Here is a 16866-nt window from a genome sequence, read left to right as displayed (position 1 = left end):
ATTGGTTCTGGAAGATCGAAAGCCACTAAGGGACTTGATGTGTTGTTGGGACCCTCTCCCAGCCCAGGTCCAAGAACTTGTATTATTTTCTTACATGTGATGGGCAATTCGGGTGCATCCATTTTTTCGTTCTCGATGAGAATTAATGCATGTCACTCTTGTAGTGGATTGTGTTGGTGTACCTGGCTGGTAAAGTGACTAGTCGGTGTGTTAAATGGTGGACGTACTGGAATATGTGCCTACATCAAAAAAAGTACACATCTACTTCAGTGAGTATTACTCATTATAAAACCTGTTTATTGCTTTACATTCTCTTTTACCATGGTTGATTGTCCTTTTTTTTTATATACAGGACAGCACAGTTCTTCAAAGTTGACTCCAAATATCAACGCCGTGTTCTCGTGTCCTGCAGTCATCGATATCAGAGACCCCTACCCCCTACGGACGCACTCCTGTACGCCTCCCGGACAGCTGAAGTTATCTCGTTATGTGGCATTAGGGGGCCGACTTAATTGCTCCTTGCAGGCAGGTAATTAGTTCTGGTGGCATGTGTTCCCAGAGGGATGTGAATGGAAGGAATACAGCCTGGTCCCCCTCACCCTTCTCTTCCTCTCGCAGTGAATTCACACGCACACACACATACGCGCGGAAGTGACCACATTCTCTGGTCATTCTTAGGAAAAGACAATAGGTCTGCCTTGTTAAAATAGGCTCCTTCTCAGCAGGGGAATTGTGGAGCCACAGCAGCTGCCCACTTGCATCAACCCTTCGTGGTCCCTGACGGCTCAATGACCGTCGCTTAACAGTTTTGTGACTTTCGTTATGACATATGGCCAAATCAACTAAGGAGTTTTTCAAACGGGGAATGTTGTAAATTTGTCTTGATTTGTGAAAGCCGACGCGGTTTGGTGTAGAGGGCAGTGGTGTGTGGTTTGGGCCAAGAAGGCCTTTTCTGTTGGTCCAAACACTATCAGAAGCCCTGACCAACATTTACAATCTAAATTCAAATCTTCTCTTGGCTGTGCTGCTTCCAGTGCGTGTATGTGGATGTGCTCGATCACTCTTTGATAAACTTCTTTCCTGTCAATCTTCACTCATATCATCCAGCATGTCATGTTCATCACATGCGCTTTTAACACTCTCTTTTTGAAACGCTTGCCCGGTGAGTGTCTTGAAGGATCTGCTAGAGAAGGTGAGTGGCGGCAAAACGTCCAGACTTGTGGTTATTGTGTGACCCGCACCCCGAGCTTGCTAACAGGGGAACAAGAGCCACCTTGACTAAGTGCATTCCCCGAGGCTCCGACCCAAATCCCTGCTTGACCCTTCCTGATAAACTATGCTATGGATAGCCCCAGTGGAGAGATTTCCTTTAAAATAAGAACCAGTCCAAAGTTCCCACAGTCACAAATGTCTGTCTGTTTACGTCTCATGTTATATATGACAAAGCTTTTCCGATAGTCTTTGCATGCACGCGACCGAGCTGCGCTGAAATGCGTATCCTGATTAGCTATTATTTGTATTGTGGGAATGCTGGATGCGATACCTTTCGTACCCCAGCGTGTTAACACCTTATCTAGGTGTCTGTTGTTGTGAAGATGAGCTGCTGTCATGTGCACGTACAGTATTTAGACAGGGCACATGTAGACATGCACTATTTACACTCACATTGTTTTTCACCCTGCTTATTGTGCAGTTTTAATTATTGACACTCACCCGATAAAATGTTTCCCTCATAAGAATCATTATTATGTCTATTGAATTAGACTGAATTAACCAAAATATTTTATTATGGTTTCCATGTATACTGACATAAGTATCATGACCTATGACAAAACAAAGCAATTCAATGACTGCACAACATTTTAAAAATAAACATTGGAAGAGGAGACACAGACAGACAGAAAGAGAGGGTTTGGGGGCTTGAGAAGGCTCCAGGTTTTTCTTTGTCTTAAGCCCGATGCAGCCTGGCCTCTGTCAGGTGCCTGCAAGTTGTAATTGCTCACGACTTCCAAGGCCTGGCACCCACATGTTCATGGAAGTTTGGGATTAACACATTGCGGGTGCCCCAAGAGTAGCTGATAGGATTTTTGGAATCCTTTCTTTTTGTGGGCAACGTTCCATTCAGGCCCAGAAGAGGATAGACGACGATGCTTCTTCTTCTTCTACTTCTTGTTCTTCTTCTTCCTCTTCCTCTTCGTCTTTTTCTTCTTCTTCAGGAATTCAGTGATGGAGAGCCTATACATTTGGAGTCCTGTCCATTTGTCAAAGTAACCAGTTTGGTATTCATTCACATCACTAGTATATGTTTTATTTATGCCACTTTTATGAGTGTGCCACTGCAACATGAGTTTAGTACAATACCTTCACTCAACAGGCCTCCCCTTCTTATCGTGCCCAGCAGCTTGGCCGGATCAGGCAGTATAAATTGGACTTGCCCAGAGGAGAGATGCCGTGTTCCTCTTACGGGTGCACTCATTGTTTCGTCTTGGCCTATATTTATTTTGATGTAAATCAGCTCACAAATGTGTTACGTCCTGCCCTTGTGTGTTGGGAGGCTCATTTGACGAAGGAAGTTCATTCAATTGAGATTGGGTGTCTACAGATAGCTTTCCATTATACAACTTTTATTAATACGTGGGGATGACATCATCCTAACCCACACACAGATGTAGGGTCGGGGTCAGAAAAGGGCTTCTACGGCCTCTTAATTAAAATGTTGATTTCGATTGATTGTACAATTGAACATGTAAACACAAATGCATTTTAAATCACGGATTATTATTATATATATTTTTTTTTTTTGCAGATTCATTTCTAATATTGTAGTCTTCGCCCTGGATGGATTCCTGTTGTCCCCGGATGACAGTTGTGTGTGGGTGTGTTGCCCTCTCCAGGCTTCCGTAGGATTCTTTTACTGTCCGTGTGTTTGCGGTGACAAACCAGCATCGCCCCGCGCCCAACTATGGACGAGATCAACAACATTGAAGTCGTTCCTTGCACAGAGTCCGATTACCTGAAGCCGTTCAGGGTGCACTACAACCAGGTAAGCTGTCTCTACGCGGTTGTCAAGGCTGGATGCTGCGGGTTAGCCCAACCCCCCCTTCGATTCACTTTGGGAAGCTAGCACAACATGAAGACTACGCTGGCCTCAAACAGTCGCTGACAGCAATCGTTAATAGTCACGTCCTACTCTATGGACTAAGACACGAGTCTGTTGTGTCCTTAATCTTACAGTCGAGTCGGATTTTACATTCCTTTCTTTTGTTGTTGTCAAACCTGGCAGCGAATGTACAGCTCTAGCCTTGCATGCTAACGTTAGCCTGCTGCAGATGTTACAAGTGCTGTTCGAGCATGTGGTTTAAATGATCGTATGCATGCATGCCTATTAACACAATTTGCATTGTTTGATGTCATGATTCTGCGAATAAAAACCCAGCTGAGACTTGTTGAGAGCAAGAGCATCACCGATAACTCAAGTGTTCTGTTTCGTTGTAAAAAAAAAAAAAATCCTCTGCAACACCACATGATATCGTCTTGAAAGATGAGTAAAGGTAGTTATTGACAAATGTTTGTTTGTCTTTAACATGTCAATCAATTTAGCTTAGACTTAAGGAAGCAACGTTTAAAGATCCCTCAATTTTATTTTGTTTGGGTCTTCCTACACATAAATCCTGTTTTTTTATAGTATACAAAATACCCCAAAATAATCTATTTATTATTGCCATCATCGAATAATACATCACATCCAGAACCTCCTTTTTCACATTTTGTTTTTCATAGTTCCATTTGATCATTCACAATTTGTGTATTTTCTATCAATGTTGAGCAGCATCTTCGAATGGATCGTGTTGGACATTCAGTTGAAATACATACAAGGGGTGTACACTTTTTTAAAATTAATAATAGAGACTAAAATGAATGTAAAGCCTATTAACCCTCTGACACTTAAAAAAAATTCTCAGGTTAGCGGTCCCATGTTTTATTTGGCATTATTTTTTTAAATAAATAATTTCCTGTCTGTGAATGTTTTTAAAAATACAAATTCTGATATTTTAACAGCGGTCTGTTCACTTTCTATATTTCTTTGTCGCAGTTTATGTTCTGAAGTCACCAAAACTATGACCTGTTCCCATATCACTTGAAGCAGCTCTTGGGGAACGTGCCCTCAAGCTCGGTTACCATGGCGCTTATGGTTAGGCACGTTTCTTTTCACCATTTGGGGTTCACACCTGTGACAGGCGGGTGGGGTGGAGTGGCTTTAAGCTTATCAAGAGAATGGTGGAACAGGTAATACGGCAGATGGGCAACAAAAGAGATGATGATGGTGACTGTTCTTGCCTCTCTTTTATCCTGCGCAGCTCTTGGCCGGATCAGGATGGGCTGTTCAGGGAGTCCCCACAAAAGCTTTTCAGTTACACATCTTCCCCAAAAACCGCAACCTCCCAATCGTATGTATCCACACGCTCAAAGACACTAATCGTCGGAGCCCTAATAAGTGGTTCTCTTGATAGTTATTTGTTGTTGTTGATGTTTGGTTACCTATCAAAGTCGGTAACCGTCCCTGTTGACTCTGGGGTGGGGGGAAAGGACACACTCGCCATTGTTGCCTCATGTGAGTGTTGAATCACAAGTTGCTACTTCATGCAGGCTAATTACCTTCATTTATTCATGATAATGATTTGAATTATTCATCGTCGGTAGCTTACAGCCTGTGCGCCCCCCCCCCCCCCCACTCCTCTTTGTCCTTCACTGAATGCACCCATTCTAATCGAAAAACGCATTGTTTCACTTGAATTTTTATTGATCATATTCAACCTAAACAGCACAAGTAATTTCCATCTACTGGGATATCTTAAAAAAAATCAAGGGCATTCAAGAAAAAAAACAGTAAAGGTTGCAAAATATGAAGTAATCATGCTTTGCGTGAGTATGAATCTATCTTGACCTTTTGGCCCATTACAGGCTTCGCTTGTGCAAGCGGATGAAAAATGTACTTGCATTGTTTCATCTTTTAGGGGCAAAACGTGACCAATAGGAGCAGCCTGTAGCACCGCATACTGTACATCTGTTAACTGAATATAAAAGCCAAGTGAAACACATCTCGCGCTGAGCTGTGTGACCGAGAGAGAGTGTTTTAAGGAAGTCTATAAAAAAAAGTCAACTGCTGTATCATAAATCTTGAATAGATCAATAAAAAAAGTGGATATGTTGTTTACTTACGCTTAACTGTGATGTACTGTGACGCTTTGTTCCCTTTCCAGTTCTGTGGACACATTTTTTTTTTCCACAAGAGACCACAATAGACACGCAACAGAATGAACTGGCTTTATTAGTGTGTTTGAAAAAAGAAATTACACACATTGTATATTTTTTTGCAGAGCCTACAAACATAGCACGTAAAGACTCAATGAGCTTATCTTTCATTTTGCAGAATGAATTTGAAAGTCTGATTCCTCTCCTCCGAAGTTATGTGAAGTATCGATGGCCAACCGCGAACCACATCGAACGCACACTTTTAATTGCTTTCTATTGTTTCTATTGATCAATCTTTCATGGGTCTCGCTGCTTGTTTTTTCTCTGAATTTAATATGCAGGCGTGATTGCGGCTGATTTGGAAAAAAGTGCATGCCGCTTTTTTATTTAATTTTTTTAATCCTCATGGATCATCTACTGATTGTTTCGTCGATCCTGTGAATACTCATCACACGCTGTTTATCACAACGTGCGCTTCTTTTGTTCCTTTTTCTACCGCCGATCATTAGCGGAGCAGCTGTACAATGTGCATGAGAGGCTTGCCGTAAAGATCTCAACTGAGGTGAAATCCCCCCCACCCCCCACTCCCAAAAAAAAAACAAAAAACGGGAGAGCATATGTTAGGAATCAAAGAGTGCTATTGAATTGGAGGACGAGTTGATTTTTAATTTTTTTTTTTTGCCCCCTCACTTTTCTGCAGCAGCTGCCAGCTTTGTAGTGTTGAGTGGCGTGAGCGCAGGAGGTGCCTGTGCTGGTCATCGCGCGTTAAGCACCTCAAAGATCAAGACGCTACACGCCACGCTCTTCAATGGACATTCAAACAGGAGCCTATCTTGTTTGATGCCCAAAGCCAGAGGGACCACATTCGTTTCAAGGTCCTGTGGGGCCACCTCTGGCTTCTCTTATCCCCCCCATCCATGTCCCACTCACTCTCCGTCGGCTAATCACCGTGTAGTAATCCACCATTGCACGTTGAACATGATTCTGCACCTGCCCCCACCAGTCCTTCCTCTCAGCAAGAGGGCCCAGTAATGAGGTGAAGCCCACCATCTGCGAGTGCCGACAGGATCCTTGAAAGAGAATGGCCGCAATTGAGGATCATCCTTTTCGGATCCCAATTGTGGTCAAATCGATCTTCTGGTATGATTGAGCTGGCCTTTCTCTGCCCCCCCCCCCCCCCCCCCCCCCATCCTGTGATGAAAGAAGAGGACCCACGTGGACTTTGCTAGACTATTGAGATAATCAAATTCATTGCATGACTTGTCCACATTCTCACTTTTCGTGCACGTTGAGTTTCGTCGAATAAGCTCTCCGTGTTTGCCGACACTTTAGAGCCTTCCTTTCATTTGACTGTGGACACCGAGAAAAACTTTCTGGCTGGCAGGTTAAAAAAATGTCGGTGTTTCTGTGTGGGTGGCAAACTGGCAGGACTCAACAGGCTTCACAAATCTCTGCTTGTTTTGCAACTGCGTGGGGTGTGGCTAGCTTGGCCTCAACCGGGGAGTTATAGTATGTAAGACAATTGTTAGCACATGAGTAGATTTGGACTGATAAGGTCAAACAAAACGCTCTCAGCGTCTTCAAACGATGAGAAAATCTACCTGTCTCCACTGCCAATTCTGTTCAGCCATTTTCTTTGGTTAAAGTCAGTACCAAACAAGACCCCGCGTGTGTCATAAATGTATCGGCGGCGTCGTGTGTTTAGAGCCACAGCATACTTATGATGAGCACCTTAATGAAACCGTGTCTCTGCGTGATGTCGTATGCAAACGCAACTTCTGTCCCTCAGCGCGACTGCCGCTTGGGCTGCAAAACCGCCCCGCCGACCGCGGTACTAATCCCACGTGCTAAAATAAGACACGGGTATGTCTCATGTCAGCCTCCTCGCCAGTCTGAGACAAAACGCGCTCACTTCATCAGAACGCAAAGCACATTCCTTGACTCTCTTCGGCGACGCGAAACACGCGAGACGCCGTCAGCCGCTTCCCACACTGTGAACGCTTGCTCTCTTTTCTGCCGCTCTTTAATTGCACATCTAATGGCGTGTCATGCCGCACATCCTGTTGATGTGACAACATGACCGCCGGGCACATAAACGGCTATTTCCACCCTCCGCCATGCAAGCCCGACGACAATGGGACATGTTTGAACATTGACTCATCAGGATTCCCTCCCTGAAACCTAATCCGCCGCGCCAACGCCCATCTTTTCTTTTGGGAGACAATGCTTGAAAGTCATGTCCCCCCCCTATCAGTTGATCGTGACCTTCTGACATCGGCGGTTGGTTGTCGGTGCCGCCGAAGACTTTGCCCAACGTCTCTTTCAAGTGCCTCATTCAATCTGAATAATCTCCGACCACGAGATGTATTTGATAACGCCTCCGATCATCTGTCAAATCCAGTTCACCATCGTACAATGCAACATATCGCCGCAACCTTTCACTCGTCTTTCAAGTTCCATCTATTGTCTGTCCATTTATCGTCCCGTTTCAAAGCGAGAGTCCGATTCGTTTCCCGGGATATTTGATCGGAGGGGCTGCAAATAGCCGGGGTTTCAAGATGTATGATTTCAAGATTCATGTCGGGCTCGCGTCGTTTTACAAGTCGGCATCGGGTTCAAAGAAGGTGATTGCTTTGGCGGCAAGCCAGACTCAATAAATCAAAGATGATTTGACATCCTTGACTTCAAGGGCCCGTGCATCAAAGGGATCATTACGGATGCGCGTCACCTTACGCTTACCCCGGCGTTGAAACATGTCAATCGGCTTACTGTGATTGCATTTGCTCACGCTGTCTGCTTCCATCTGATTTCTTCACAGAATGGCACAAAAAAGTCCTGGGACTTCATGCGAACCCACGACAGGTAAATCAAGCAAACCCATGCTCACCAATTCCGCACGTTCACTCGAGTGGTACTGTTGGTACAAGTGTTGATGTGTGCGCTTGTGCTCGGCTCAGGGGGTCTCGTCACCGGCTATAAATGTCGAAAGCGTCACAGGGTGCCCGGTCAGCGAAAACCCTGGTTCCTGCCGCGTTATGCCTGCGTTACACGACTGCCGAGCGCTGCGTCTCGGGTCATTTAAGCCTCTTTTCCTCTTCTCCTGACCCCGAACCGAGAGCCACGTGAGAAATAGTCCCGCCGAGACAGACACAACCTCAAACCTATATTTCCAAGAAGAAATAGGCAACTTGTCTCGAGGTGCAAACGCTGCCAAAACACGATTTGCCGTTTTGACGTGTCATGAATGGGCCAAAATTTGTTTTGAATTTCTGTTCAAGTGGGCTTAGCAGTTCCCCTCAACAGTTATGTCTACACGAGTCTTAACGCTCCAGCTTCTGTTTTGAGACCATTTTGGGGAAAAGGAAAAAGCACCCACCTTAATTACCATGACTGCAATGACCACAGAATGTTCTGAGGGACGCTATGATCATCATCCACCAGCGCCACGAAAACATGTGCGCGCTTGGTGGGTAGAAGTCCCATTGTGTTGTTATTTTGACACCTTTGTGTTTCGCGGTGGCAGACTGGCGCTTTCCAAGAAACCAGATTTGAAAACAGAAAAAAAATAAATCAAATTTAAAAAAAATGCGAGGTTATAACGCATCCGTCGTGCGTAACCGCAACTCGTTGAATAACATTGCGCCAGTCGCGCTGTCAACTTTAAACGCTGCTCTTATTTTGCATCAGAGTAAACGACATGCGGCGGCTGTTTTGGTACTTGCCACCATCAGCGGTTTTCACCTTCGACCTGCTCTTCACGTCCCCTCTCATATCCCTACTGTCTGCTTTCGAGCCCCTTTTGAGACGCTCGCTCGTTTAACGATGCATGCAAAGCCCCGAGCGGCTCGGTATAAGCGTTTTGTCTGTGGGTAGCTGCAGAAGATGTAAATGGTGTGGAACACTTCTAAAAGACCGCCTGCCCTCAAGGGACAGCTTCCCTGCCTCAGGCCTGCATATGCATACCCCATTTTCTCGCCTCCAATCTGTTGCTGCATAATTGTACCTATTCCCTTTGCTCCGCTGGCATTATATTTTGAAGCAACCCTTTTTTTTTCCCTCCCCTTTCTCAACTCTTGCAGAAGTTCCCAGCACTTGTCGGTCTCTTTGTTTTTTTTACTCTTCTCTTGAGTTCATGCGAAACTAGCTCAGTAGTGTTTAAGGTTTTTTTTTTTTTTTTTTTTTAGCAGGTGTGCCCAGACTTTTTTTAGCAGGCAAGCTACTTATAAATTGACCAAGTCAAAATGTATTTCTCAATATGCTGAGAATTCTTTAACCCTCCTGTTGTCCTCATTTCCTGTACACACCCCGTGTCCTCCGGGTCAAAATGACCCATCTTCACTAAAGCCCCCAAATAAGCAGCTAAAGGAGAGTTGTTGAATGCCGCCTTACGACTACGCGCCCGTTGCAAATAAAGCAAAGTAAAAGGGACGACAAGCATGCTTCTCGGAACACAACAAATGTACTGCATGTTGGTTTCATTTGCATATTGTGCAACATGAATTAATGATTAAACGTGCACGCTGAGCCATTCAGTGAAAAGCGGCGATCATCCACATGCATGGCTCGGCAAATCAGTGTCGCATTATTTTCCCTCATAAAATTCCCTCATCATTCTTCACTGCTTGGTATTCGAGAGAAAAGTGTCTGCCGTTGCCACGGCGATCCTCGATAAGCGTCTCTGGTGATAATCTGTGCTGAGCGAGTTTGGCAATTTTAATTGCAGAACGTGAATGCTCAACGCATCTGCTAACCTACGTTCATCATTGTTGATTTGCATTAACCACAGGGGACTTAAAAAATCTGTTACTCTTGACAACTGTCGTCGTATCGACTATTTGCCACGTACTTATTGCTTTCTTATATACATTTGCCTAAGAGCTTTGTATTTCCCCCTTTTATCCTCAGCGTGTCCGTGCTGATATTCAACACCACCTCCCACTGTTTTGTTCTTGTCAAGCAGTTCCGTCCAGGTATGTTTCATCCGCCCACCGGCTTCAAAGCACACAAAACATTGTCTGCTGGTACCCTGGGGTGTGGCTTATTTATGTTCCACCTTTCACCGTGTGAGATTTTGATTGTTAAGCACTTTCACTAAAAGTGTAGTACACTTACAAATCCTGTTTATTGATGTGGATTGGAGCCACAATGCTCAAATGCAGCGCAAGAGGCCCACCTCCTTTGTGACACAATGCCAGAGGCCTTTTCGCACTGCACTTTTAAATGCAAGGAAGTCTGGGTATTGATATGTTTTTCCGCTCCGAGAATAATGACGACGTAGTACCCTTAATCTGAATCTTGACCTCACATTTGTTTCAACCCGAGGCTTCATTATTTATGTACAACCTTGTCAATTGCCTCCACAAGAATCATGTTTACATTGCTCGATTTGATCAATATGGCCGAATGAGACTTTCAGACTAACATGAGTGTCGGCCCTCCAGCTGTATACATGTGCGAGTGGGAACGGACCAAAACGCAGCCATGTCAGCCCGCCGAAAAAACGGAGGAGGGGTCCAGCGAAGCGGTCGCCTCGGGTTCGGAGAGACGGGAAGACCGGGCTGACGCAGAGGGGGGGAGCTCATCCGCGTGGCCTCCGGCGGCCACGGGCATCACGTACGAGCTGTGCGCCGGGCTGGTGGACAAACCCGACCTCTCCTTGGAAGAGATCGCCAGACAGGAAGTGCTGGAGGAATGCGGCTATGACGTACCGGCTTCCAAACTCAAGCGGATTACTTCTTACAGGTGAGCGTACAGTACTGTGTTGTGTCGACCGACAAGCACCGGCGCCGCGTGCATTCTATTTCTACACACCCATTCTATATGCGTATTTATGCGTGCCTTTTATCTTTGGCAGTCAGTCATTGATTTCAATCAAAGCTTTGAGCGTGTACCACCTTTCATACTTAAGATAATTATTCAGGCTGTAATTGACGCCTATGCTCTTGAACTATCCGAACATCAATGTGGGAGGTAACCCGAGGACCTACAAATTACGGCGAGAGTGCAGCAAGTGCATTGACGTGCCCTTCAGAATAAAGCGCCTCTGTCAAACGAAACGTCGCTTTTCGTTCACCGCCGACGACCGATTTTCTTCGGGTCATGCAAGCGAGGTGGAAGGACGCATCAGGGGAACCGTCCGTCTTTTTAAACATGATTAGAGGGCTGCAGCCAGACCACAGCGGCAGAAAAGCAGAAGAAAAACAATCCCACATTAGCCAGCCGCACCTGCGCAGCCCGTGACTGGCGGCTCTCATAACTCTTCTTTTGATATGACTCGGGCGCCTCCTCCAGCTTTGTTGGTGTCGTCTATGGTCGATATTACGTGTGGGCCTCTCGCATTTAATAGATGGCTATCGCCTTAACCCTCATGACCCAGATGAGGGTGCTTTTGACAGAAGTGCGCTGCGCGGCGAAGCTGAATGCTCAGGTCGCAGCCCGCTGCGATGATTCCGCCTGACGGCTAAACGGGCTTTGTCGAGCTTTCTAAATAAGGAAAGAGTGAAATGACAGGTCTCACGCTGCACAGGATGTTATTTGGGGTAAGCAAATGTTACACAATATCTGATTCATCAGATAACGACATTGATCTCTAATCTGTCCTTTTCACAATGCCCTGGCTTTTTTTTTTTGGGTCGTTTTTTTTTTTCTTGCAGGTTTGTACCTGCATCAAGGTCAATTGTTTCCCTCGGTGCTTGCGATTCTAAACGTGTGTACATATTGCCATTTGAAAGGCGAGACAATCCATAAAAATCACAATTTCTCGCGGCATACACACGAGCAATTTCAGCAAATGTGTTCCATCTAGTATTTGATTTCTTCATATGACTCCTGCGCTTATCGGGCTCCAAAACGAAATTGCACTCACGTAATATGTAAACAGCGCAGCAGGGGTGCATCGCATCATCGGTTTCGATCGGTCCACTCATGACCATCGAAAACAAACAAACAGCGTGGTCGTCATTGTTTTTTTTTTTTTTTTCATATTAACTTGTGAATGAAATTCTTTTTAGAATTGTGTTACCCTGCTTATTTGTAAAGTAGCAGCACACGTTTATCGCACCCTCTTTTGTCTCCAGGTCCGGCGTGGGAGTCACAGGGTCCAAGCAGACCATGTTTTATGCCGAGGTATCCGACGACAATTGCGTGAGCGCGGGCGGAGGTGAGCCTCGGGAGGGCGAGCTCATTGAGGTGGTCAAAGTTCCGTTGCACGAAGCCATGACCTTTGCCTACAACGAGCGCATACCCAAAACCATGGGCGTCATCTTTAGCTTCATATGGTTCCATAACAATATGTCTCCCAAGTACAAGATCTCCACCAACGTGTAACTAGCGTTAACTTTTATGTCAATCGCCGGCCCAGCGCAGTCACTCACTTCCTCACGTCATCGCCCCCCCCCCTTTTTTTTTTTTTTTTTGCCATCTGCCATCGTGTACAGTATTTTAACATTTTGCCCTCTCGGACCCGTATGTGATGTCCAAACATTTCCTCAAAGCAAACTGCCTCGGCGGTGCTCTCTTGCACTTTTCTCATGTTACTGATCAGTGTTTTTCGTTTTCCAATGTACGGCACCACTTATCCAAAATGGCTGCATATCACTGATTTTATATGCCTGCCCGAGTGCCCGGAAGACACTCGCAGATCTAACGGCTCAAACAACAAGCTCTCAACCACTTTTGGTTTTATCGTCGAGAAAAAAAAAACCCCCCAAAACATTTTTATTGGTCGTCAAATCTCTTTTGTCTAACGTTGCAATCCTAAAAGTTGATGTTTGGGGCGGATGTCAACTGTCAAACTATCTTTTAGTGTAAAGTAATGAATTCGATTTGGCACGTATACGCATGAGCAATATTATTCTTCGAGAATCGAAGCAGCGGTTTGCGAAAAGCTCAGGTCCAAATGTTCAAATGCTCGGTCCGATTCTCTGTGATGATGGGCCAGCATTTAGCATCACATTTCAGACTTACTGGCAGCAAAGTTTCAATCTTCTTAATATCTGTGAAACAGGTGGAAAAGCTCAAAGCGGCACAGTCGATACCACGTGGGTGTAAAAGTGAGAATGAGTTTTTCGGAAAAAGAACACAACTGTGATAGATCTTTTTTTTTTTTGAGCAAAAGAACTGATGACAATCGACATTTAAGCTAGGAGGTCATTTACCGTATTAAAATGCTTTGAAAAACATTCCTCGAACCGTAAGCAATAGTATTGTTTCAGGTGTCCTCGTGCAATGATTTGATAGCATTTGCGGTCCGACCGCATCCTTCTGACCTGCGCGAACAATATTTTCGATACTCTCCTCTGAGCCATACCTTGACGGGGTTGAACATTCAGCTTTAGTTTTAGGACCCCCGAGGGACGAATGCGATCCCGCCGTGTGCAAAAAAAAAAATCCGCCGCTCGCTAAACACTGCAGCAACAGTTCGTATCGCACACATTTTTCATATTTCATCCATTAAAACCCGTGAGCATTCGCACCACGTGCTTTTGTCTTCAACCAGCCATCGTTGACGCGCGATCGTGACATTTTCCCTCTGAAAGCCATAAGCTCCGCCTCTTAAAGGCACATGCTAATTGAGGTCGATGGTTATGTAATTAGTTGTTGCGTATGGCGACTAGGGCCATGAGCTCCACGTTTTAAGGCACTTCTACCTCCGTCACTCAGGCATGGAACGCGACTATCTTGTGCCTGTTTGCTGTCGACAAGGCGCCGGGCATATCCGACCTTTCAGCCTCACGGCAGACGTTTCCAAATTTATCACATTCGATCAAACCAGATTGCCATGTTTAATGTCCCCCGTGGCCACGCTGTTGTCGCTTCTTTAACTTTTACGGATTTATTTTTGTCTTTGCATTTTTATTTTCCTTTTTTTTTTGAAGTAGGTGCTACGTGTAGTGTTCGTGAAGTGAGACAGGTGGCGTACTGCTAATTTGGGAGTTGATACGTGGGTGCTGCAGTTCATTCGCAAAGTCTGAGCAGCAACTGTAAAGTAAATTTTTCTCACTTTTTCATTCGACGGAGCAGCTATTTTTCTTTTTTGAGGGGGAGCAGACTCGTAGCTGGATTTACGCATACGACGGGATGATAATCCGCTAGAAAACGTTTCATCCTGCAGACTCATTACAAGAAATGCAAAGTTGTTTTTTTCTTTTAAACCACAAGTTCAACATTGAACAAAAAGATGTTTTTGTGTGTTTCTTTCCTGGTGTTGCAGATTGAGCTCTTTTTTAAAAAATTTAAATTAAATAAGTATTTTCTCAAAACATGCAGACATATTTTACACTTTATCAAGAGTGTTTGTTCTTTGTGGATGTCGTTTTTCTGTCATGTTCCAAATCTGTTCGGATAATTCCCTAAATGTTAATATATGATACTTTTAAAACATGATTCTTGGTACCAACAAACTTGTGTTGATTTGAATATGATATTTTGCATGTGCACTTACTGTGATGGATTCAACTGCATTAAGTTGAAATAAAAATGGGTTGGATGCCCCAAAATAATGCTGAGAAATTGTCATTTCTTTACATTTCTCAACAACAACAACAGCAACAACAATAGCTGTGACGTCAAGCATCATTTCATCAATAGTCACCGTCGTTTTGCCTTTTACAAACCCGTGACATGGTGGCGTCGTGACGTTCGGACTGAGAGTGAAGTTAGCGTTCCGTTGAGTGACCTCTTGTCCGTTTCCCACGTGTGTGCCATTCATCTGCGAGTTAGTCTTGGCCTTTGGCTTACTCAAAGATTCTCTTCCTCAAGCGAGCTGAAGTACCCTCTCGCCATTTCCTTGCGCAATTCAACCTCTCCGATTGGTGTCAGAAGTCAGATTGCAGGGTTGGCGCTCACGCTCGAGTGACTTCGTCGCACACGAGCAGACGGTGGAAGGAGCTCACGCGGGATGGATGTGACTGACGGTTGCGTTTGATGCAAGCAAGCGAGTGTTTGATTTGATTGACGAGAAATGTCAAAGGTTTTGATGGGAATGAACTATCCGCAGCGCTTTGCGTTCAGCTACTTGACCATTTACAGCATCTTGCATGCGCCAGCGCAAAGTCGATGCGGATCACATCATCATCGATGCAAATGTAACATCTCCTTTACTCTGGCTGTAGTTTTCAGCGGGTCATACGGTGCAGAAACTCGTATGACAGGTGTACCTATTGAAGTCGCTTGAGTGACTGTGTGTTTTCGTTATACCGGCATCGGAACCAAAAGAGAAAGAAATCTCTCTTGAGAGAGAGAAGCTGGCAAATTCATTTGACGCTCATCGGTGAGACTGTTGAGATAGCGACATTCCACAGTCAGTCGTTCTACTCAAGGGCGATGCAATTGCTATTCATATGCGTCACTTTATGAAAAATGACTTTCTACAGCACTTGATATCTGTCTTAGCAACCCGCTCTGTCACTTCCAAAACAGAATGGCGGCACGGAATGTCGTTCATCTTCTGGTTTTAACAACGCCACCAATTTTCCAGTCCAAGATTAAAAAAAAAAAAAGTCAAGAATTAACAATAATAAATGCATGAACTCAATCGCTGTCATGATCGTGCCACCTGACAATTGCCCCGCCAAACCGACAATTCAGCAATGACCTGAATGGGCTGGCTGCATAGATGCTTTGATGTTGTAACAGGACACAAGGGATGGGTCTGCCCTCCAGAGACCATCTGCATGTGCGTCGGCCCGGCAGATGGATTACCCTTGTCAACGTGACCCATTCACGGGTGGGAATTAAGAGCAAGATGAGATCCACCTCCACAGTTAAAAGCGAACACAATTCCATCGCGGTCCTCATCTGTATACTAATGAGGCCTTGTGGGGGGGGGGGGGGGGTGTTTCACTCTTTTGTTGGCCGTCACAAACATGCGCTTCTGAGCAAAAACTTTTTTCCCCCTGGAAATATCATCTTCATGAAGGACATGCAGTAAAGAAGTATTCGAGCCACGCAGGCATGTTGTAATCGTACATCATCATGATTGCAATATTTGAACTTCATGCCATGCATGGAAACCACCTGGCCCATTCGTAGCTGCCGAAAGCTGGAGGCAATCCCAGCTCAATTTGGGTGAAAGGCCGAGACACCCTGGCGTGGGAACTGAACTTTGTCATAAAATTATGACATATACATATATATGTGTGTGTGCGTGTTCAAATCTTTCCTTTCTGTGCGGAGTTAGCATAATGTCCACGTGCTTGCATATTCTGGCTTCCTCACATTCCAAAACCCTGCGTGTGTGGTTAATTATAGACTATACGGATGGTTGTTTGTTTATATGTGGCCTGCAACTATTGGCGACCAGTCCAGGGTGGACCCCGCCTACAGTCCAAAGCCAGCTAGGATAGGCCCCAAGTCACCCGTGACCAATATGCGGACAAGAACAGCAGAAAATTGATGGGTGGGCGGAATATTGATGCTTTGCCTTTCTGTACATTTATACTTAAAATTATACTGTGCATGGAATTTTATACTCATTAAGAATATTTGGCCTCAATGGAAGTCTGTGTGTTCCTCTCTGTTTCACTAGTACGGTCATGTGAATTATGTTGTGCATTAAAAAGCCCTGTAACCTTGGTCAACTCAGGCGTAGCCCGCGAGGACGAGAGTTTGGCC

General features: G+C 45.0%; 1 protein-coding gene across 1 annotated transcript; it reads left to right on the top strand.

Moving 5' to 3' along the window:
- The first annotated feature begins 2889 nt into the window (after positions 1 to 2889).
- nudt14 (nudix (nucleoside diphosphate linked moiety X)-type motif 14) lies at positions 2890 to 14753 on the top strand. The gene is made up of 5 exons (XM_086100858.1): positions 2890 to 3043; positions 8072 to 8115; positions 10159 to 10223; positions 10695 to 10995; positions 12330 to 14753. The coding sequence occupies exons 1-5, from the start codon at positions 2963 to 2965 to the stop codon at positions 12577 to 12579; spliced, it is 741 nt and encodes a 246-aa protein (XP_085956984.1). The 5' UTR covers positions 2890 to 2962; the 3' UTR covers positions 12580 to 14753.
- The last annotated feature ends 2113 nt before the right edge of the window (positions 14754 to 16866 follow it).

The sequence above is a fragment of the Hippocampus guttulatus genome, chromosome 20 (assembly GCF_054856545.1).
Source record: "Hippocampus guttulatus isolate MCC_2025c chromosome 20, RoL_Hgut_1.0, whole genome shotgun sequence".
In the NCBI taxonomy this organism is placed as follows: Eukaryota; Metazoa; Chordata; class Actinopteri; order Syngnathiformes; family Syngnathidae; genus Hippocampus; species Hippocampus guttulatus.
The sequence above is the reverse complement of the archived record's forward strand: the minus strand, read 5'-3'. Positions and strand labels throughout refer to the sequence as shown.

Coding starts and splice junctions, on each gene's coding strand:
- nudt14 (XM_086100858.1), top strand. CDS start 2,963: ATGGACGAGATCAACAACATTGAAGTCGTTCCTTGCACAGAGTCCGAT. Junction 3,044..8,071: donor TCAGGGTGCACTACAACCAG/GTAAGCTGTCTC, acceptor ATTTCTTCACAG/AATGGCACAAAAAAGTCCTG. Junction 8,116..10,158: donor TTCATGCGAACCCACGACAG/GTAAATCAAGCA, acceptor TTTTATCCTCAG/CGTGTCCGTGCTGATATTCA.